The 6901-nt window shown below is 55.2% G+C and overlaps 1 protein-coding gene across 3 annotated transcripts in view; it reads left to right on the top strand.

The window, feature by feature from the left end:
• The first annotated feature begins 224 nt into the window (after positions 1-224).
• The window catches only part of LOC144215994 (CD48 antigen-like), a 13958-nt gene continuing 7281 nt past the window's right edge, over positions 225-6901 (top strand). The window contains exon 1 of one of the 3 annotated variants that reach the window (XM_077754361.1): positions 225-361. In XM_077754361.1, coding sequence (XP_077610487.1) covers positions 289-361 — 73 coding nt within the window. In that variant the 5' untranslated portion in view covers positions 225-288. The remainder of the gene's footprint in view (positions 362-6901) is intronic. The other 2 variants (XM_077761149.1, XM_077767973.1) reach the window with 2 other exon arrangements.

The raw sequence follows: 6901 nt of genomic DNA, 5'->3' as shown, positions 1-6901 counted from the left end.
CCCATGGTGCCACAGAAAAGGGCCCCTCCCACCCAGCGGCTCATGGAGGGAGAGTTCATTTATTCATCCGCCATCATCTCGAGTCCCAGTGCAGGGGGAGGAAAGAGGAAGCATCTGAATGGCTTTCTCAGAGCAGCCAGCTTGTCCTAGACAGTTAGCTCCGCCCCTGGGATGGGAAGAGCTAAGAGCTGATCTGAGTGAAGCTTTTCTCCCCCTTGCCTCTGCCTTCTGGATGTTTCCTTTGCAGCCCAGTAGGCCCAGAGCAAGCCTGGAGGGAGGCAGCCTGTGATGGGAACCCGCCCAGAGGCCCCCCGCCTGTGCCGGGCCCCCTGGCTCCTGGGATTCACCAGCCTCCTCCTCAGTGAGTGGCCCGGGTCCCTGGGCGGGAGGCCGCTGTGCGGGGCAGGGAGGGGGGCTCCCGCAGGTCTGATGTCTGTGGGGAAGGACCTGACACCACCTCTGTCGTACGGCACGTGTGGGGCCTTTGGCTCCGAGCTGGGCCGCCTCGCACAGGGCACGGAGCAGCCCCTGCAGCCGTGTGGGGAGGTTGGGGCAGCCCAGAGGCCCCGTCGGGGCGGGGGGGACCCTGCTGTGGCCCCTGGGGCCAGAGGAGGGCCCGGAACACAACGAATTCTGTCTGACCCAGGAAGGGCGGGCGGCCCCCAGAGCTTGAGGGTGTCAGAGCCCACTTGCTGGAAGGGTGTGGACGGAACATGGGTGCTGACAGGCCCCAGGAGGGGGTGAACGGGGTGACAGGAAGGTCCCCACAAGGGAACTGAAGGAAAGACTGTCCTAAGGAAACCCAGGCATTCCCGTTATTACTTCCCCTGAGACTCTCCGCTTTTGTGGAACAGATTAAATAAAAACAAAGGGGAACACTGAGGTCTCCAGAGCTAGAATTCTCTGGAATCCTGGGAAAGCTTTTATTTCCTGTAATGTTTGGCTTGGGTGCCCAGGCCTTGCTGGAGTCAGGGGTTGTAGGAAGTTCTGGAACCCAGGGCATCTCTAAACAGTGCGTTTCCCATTAGAAAAGGAGCTCTGTGGGGCGCCTGGGTGGCTCAGGCAGTTGAGCATCTGTCCTGCCGTCCTGCCGCTGATTTTGACTTTGCTCGAGTCATGATCTCAAGGTTCATGAGCCATGTTTGGGCTCTATGCTGTGTCAGCTTGGAATTCTCTCTCCTTCTCTCTGTGTCCCTACCCCACTCATGCTCCGTGTCTCTCTGAAAATAAATAAGGATTTAAAAATTTATTAAAAATAAAGAAAATGAGCTTTGCAAGGCGTTGACATCCCTCTCAAGTGATTCATTCTGTCAAAAACAAAATGTAGGCTTTCTCTTTCTTTCAATTAAAGTATGTTTTTAAATATTTATTTATTTTTGAGAGAGAGAGAGACAGAGTAAGGGCAGGGGAGGGGCAGAGAGAGGTAGACACAGAATCTGAATGAGTTCCAGCCTCCCAGCTGTCAGCACAGAGCCCAATGTGGAGCTCAAACTCATGAACTGTGAGATCATGACCTGATCTGAAGTTGGATGCTTAACTGACTGAGCCCCCCAGGGCCCTAAATTTTATCTTCTTTAAATGCATCCTCACTCTCCGGATCACAGCCACCTGTGCCCTTGGCCCTTTGTCTTCTTTCCTTCTGTCCTTCCTCTCTGGGATTAGCACCGTCTGCTGAACTGAGAGCTCCCACCTCCTTCCTCCCACCTCGAGGTGCGTCCAGCCCTGGAGCGCCCATCACCATCCAGCCTGGGGGACAGGCCCTCCCCTGCAGCCTGAGGGCTGAGCCTCCTCCCTCCCTGCGTCCCTCCCTCCCAGCAGGTGCCCCAGGTCCCTGCCCTGCCAAAGCCCAACAGGCACCTGGGCCTCTTTCCCAGGAGAATAGCTGGGGCTTCAGAGCCCAGAGCTGCTGGGACCCGCTGAGCAGACAGCAGGTCTGCAGGGAGCCCCTGTGCAGGGTAGGGGAGAGCAGGGCAGGGGAGAGCAGGGGAGGGGAGGGCTGCAGGGGAAGCACTGGGGCTGGGGCAGAGGGAGGAAGGCTCCAGGTCCAGCAACCCGCTGAAGAGAAATGGGGAAACACCCACACCATGCAGAGCCCACAGTGTGAATTGTTCCCAGCCCAAGTGTGGGATACCTGGGAGCTGCCCCCTCGTCTCGAGGACCCCGCCCAGCTGCACACGAGTGCCCAGTCACCTGCTGAGGGGGACTTGACAGGGCCATGGAACCCAGCTGCTGTGGGCACAGCCATCACCAGCCGGATTCTGGCTCCCACGGCCCCTGTGGGGTCACAGCACGGGTGTCTGTCTCCCAGGAGCCCGTCCCTGACCCCAGGAGGAGACCCCGAGGGGGCAGCTGGTGGGGGAGCAGGGCTCCATCCTGGGACCTGGGAAGTGGGGGGCGGACCCCAGGGGTGCTTGGTCAGGAGGAGCATCGTAGTCGTGAGAGCAGCTCACACGCACGGGAACGCGCTCGCCTTCTGAAATCCCAGCCACCATTGTCCCAGGGGAGCGCTGTCATTATCTCCACGTCACAGATGGAAGGAGAAGGCAGGGAGGGTACATGGCTGCTCAAGGCCACGGGCTCAGGAGAACGGAGGACGTGGACCCCGCCTCCCGGCCCCTCCGGCCCTGGTTCCTGACCGCCCTGCCGCACTAGACCTCCTGTTCTGAGACCCAAGCACAGTCCCTTCGAGTCAGGTTCACACACGAACACTGAAACCAAAAATGTTCCTGAAGGAAACCAGACAGAATGAAGAACAGACTTTTGATGTGGGGAAGATCTTTTTCTGCAAGATATAAAAGCAATAAGCCTTTAAAAAAGCTGTTACATGTAACTTCCTGAGGATAGTAGCAGGGCCAAATGTCCATAGACAGAGTTGACGTGCGATTTGGCAGAGTTACATTATTCGTGTCAGAAAACAGGCTAATTTCAGGAGGCCTCACAATCCCGGATTTCAAGCTGTATTACAAAGCTGTAATCATCAGGACAGTATGGTAGTGGCACAAAAACATACTCAGATCAATGGATCAGAACAGAGAACCCGGAAATGGACCCACAAACGAATGGCCAAGTCAGCTTTGACAAAGCAGGAAAGAATATCCAGTGGAATAGAGTCTCTTCAACAAGTGGTGCTGGGAAAATTGGAAGCTACTTGCAGAAGAATGAACTTGGATCACTTTCTAACACCACACACAAAAATAAGCTCAAAATGGATGAGAGCCTTAAATGTAAGACAGGAAGCCATCACAATCCTTGAGGAGAAAGCAGACAAGAACCTCTTTGACCTTGGACACAGCAACTTCTTATTCAACACGTCTCTGGAGGCAAGGGACATAAGAGCAAACATGAACTACTGGGACCTCATCAAAGTAAAATGCTTCTGCAAAGCAAAGGAAACAATCAGCAAAACTACGTCAACTGATGGAATGGGAGAACATCTTTGCAAAAGACATATCAGATAAAGGGTTAGTATCTAAAGTCTATAAAGAATTTATTAAACTTAGCACCCAAAAAACAAATAATCCAGTGAAGAAGTGGGCTAAAGACATGAACAGACATTTCTCAAAGAAGACTTCCAGATGGCCAACTGACACATGAAACGATGCTCAACATCACTCGTCATCAGGAAATACAAAACAAAACCACAGTGAGATACCACCTCACACCTGTGAGACAGCTAACATTAACAACTCAGGCAACAGCTGATGTTGGAGAGGATGTGGAAAGAGGAAATCTTTTGCACTGCTGGTGGGAATACAAACTGGTGTAGCCACTCTGGAAAACAGTATGGAGGCTCCTCAAAAAGTTAAAAATAGAACTACCCTATGACCCAGCAATTGCCCTACTAGGCATTTATCCAAGGGATACAGGTGTGCTGTTTCAAAGGGGCACATGCACTCCAATGATTATAGGAGCGCTATCGACAATAGCCAAAGTATGGGAAGAGCCCAAATGTCCATCATGGATGAATGGATCAAGAAGACGTTGTACAAATACACAATGGAGTATTACTTGGCAATCAAAAAGAATGAAATCTTGCCATTTGCAACTATGTGGATGGAACTGGAGAGTATTATGGTAAGTGAAATTAGTCAGAGACAGACAAAATTCATATGACTTCATTCATATGAAGACTAAGATATGAAACAGGTGAACATAAGGGAAGGGAAGCAAAATAATATAAAAATAGGGAGAGGGACAAAAACATAAGAGACTCTTAAATATGGAGAACAAACAGAGGGTTCCTGGAGGGGTGGTGGGAGGGGGGAATGGGCTAAATGGGCTAAATGAGTAAGGGGCATTAAGGAATCTACTGAAATCATTGGCGTACTGTATGCTAACTAACTTGGATGTAACTTAAAAAAAAATCAATTAAATAGATAAGAAAAAGAAAACAGACTAATTTTCTTACAACAGGTGTGGCTCCTCTGAACTAATGGGAACACAACAAGCAAAGGACCCATGCAGACAGCTCACAGCCACAGGATAGGAGGTCAGAGCAGTGATGGGACAGGATGGTCAGGTTCATGACAGGAGAGACGCCCATTAACATGTAATGTGATGTAAGGTTCCCTCCTCAGTTGTGTGTCGGCAGAGTGGTGGCTACGGTCACCCTCAGGAGGGCACTGGACCAGTTCCGTCCCACGTGCATGTACCTGCTTTGGTCTATTGGACACAACCAATGGTCATTTCCAGTGAATACACCCATGTGTGACTTATGTGCACCTGTGTGTGATGGATATACACCAGCATGGGGCGTATATGACCCTGTGTGAGCTGTGTGTCCCCAACAGTGAGGTATATGTACCGTGTGTACAGGTACACTGACCCTGACGTGCACACATCAACACATCACATGTCACATGTCTACACCGCGTGTGCAGAGACTCCAGTCGTGGCTGCTCGGTACCACAGTGTTTGCAGGGACAAGAGCCACAGCCAAGCTCCCATCACACGTGGAGAGAACGTGAGCCGCACGTGGGACCCTGTGCAGCTGGGAAGTGAGGCGCGTCCACGTGTGCAGACGCAGTGTGGAGCCCTGCCCGAGTCGTGCAGGGAAAGGCAGGCGCGGCGTGTGCGACGCGTGGTTGGGCACAGGAGACACAGGAGGGTCCTGGAGGGACACGCACGATGGAACAGCCATGTCTGTGGAGGGGAGTGCGCAGCGGGTCCGAGGTCCGGGCCAGACTGCGTGTCGATCCCCATCGCCTCCCGTATGTGCGTGTACGGTCTGCTCACCATCCACCAAAGTGAGAGCTGCGAGTGTGGCTGACACGCAGCCTCTTGTCCTTCGAGTGGGGATAATCCTCCGCAGGCTGCTGGCCTTGAGGGCCGTCCTGGGGACCCTTCCCTCTCGGACTGTGACGGAGCAGCTGACCCGTAGGGACTGGAATCGTGTCATGGGGGACGGGGTCCTGCCGTCACAGGCCGGGCGGCATCAGGGGGTGCAGCCGCCTGCTGTCCTAATCAGTGATTAGTGACGACATGATCGCGGAGACAGATCTGGAATCTTCCACAACCGGTACTGGCATGAGCCCTTCTCCGGGTTGTCTGCTTCCCGGGAGCACCAGGAAGGGGTGTGAGCACCGGGGGAGGCAGCCCCACGGGAGGGCAGNAGGGCGGCCCAGGGGCCCCTTCCCTCTCGGACTGTGACGGAGCAGCTGACCCGTAGGGACTGGAATCGTGTCATGGGGGACGGGGTCCTGCCGTCACAGGCCGGGCGGCATCAGGGGGTGCAGCCGCCTGCTGTCCTAATCAGTGATTAGTGACGACATGATCGCGGAGACAGATCTGGAATCTTCCACAACCGGTACTGGCATGAGCCCTTCTCCGGGTTGTCTGCTTCCCGGGAGCACCAGGAAGGGGTGTGAGCACCGGGGGAGGCAGCCCCACGGGAGGGCAGCTTACTGACCTGGAGAGGGGTCTGGGGCCCAGGCAGGCAGGGGACACCCCAGGCGGTCCTGACCTGCTGCAGGGGCAGACGGGTCTTCCTTTCGGGATAAGGTGGCTCTTTGCCCGTCCCCGTCCTGTCCACCTGGTCCCCGAAGACACAGCGTATCATGTCCTCTGGGCTTGCTGCAGGGGCAGGTTGGGGTCTGGAGGGGGCGGCCCTGAGGGCCTTGCCTGCTGGTCACGGCTCTGTGGGGAGGTGACGAGGAGGGACACTGAGGGTGTGTCGGGACCTGCTGGGGAAGCAGGGATTTGGTGGCAGGAACGGGGAAACTTCCCTGGGGATCATTTCCTCGCCCACATTCTCCCGTTCCGGGCAGGGAGCCAGGGCCCCGTGATAGTGGTGGCCAAACCCATGAGCACCGATCTCACTGCTTCTGGATGGAGAGAGACACCCCCACGCGTGATCCCCTGACAGTCTTCCCTCTTTGGACCTGAGAGGTGCAGCCACCAGGGGGTGGGAGCCTCCACCTCGTGTGACAGGACCCACTCGGTCTAAATCTCCCCTGCGTAGCCCCTGAGCTCCTGGAGTGCGTTCCTGCAGCAAAGCCTCGCCGAGCCCGACTGCAGGCGCTCAGCTCCTCAGAGCAAGTCACAGGGCGCAGCTCCCACTGCACGGCCAGGGCTCATACGGCGTGTGGGTGGTGGGGCCTCTGCAGCCACAGAGGAAGCTCCTCCTACACTTGTGCACTTGACATTGTCCCAAATGTGCTCAGTGCTTTCCATCTTTGATGTCATCACGTTCAGATTCTCAGCGTCAGGCGGTGAGAACACTCAGGTGGGCAGTTCAGGACTGTGTTCAAGGGGACGCCCCACCAGGACCAGGACGTGATTCCAGCCTCGCTCCAGGTTCACGCTCTGTCCCGCCCCCCGGAGTCAAGGGATCCACTGGGTGGAGTTCATTACCACGATGGGGTCTATGGTTTTCTCCTCGTTCTTTATGAAACACACTCAC

Source organism: Crocuta crocuta, unplaced genomic scaffold (genome assembly GCF_008692635.1).
Source record: "Crocuta crocuta isolate KB4526 unplaced genomic scaffold, BGI_CrCroc_1.0 scaffold450, whole genome shotgun sequence".
Lineage (NCBI taxonomy): Eukaryota > Metazoa > Chordata > Mammalia > Carnivora > Hyaenidae > Crocuta > Crocuta crocuta.
This window is presented reverse-complemented; position numbering and strand designations above follow the sequence as displayed.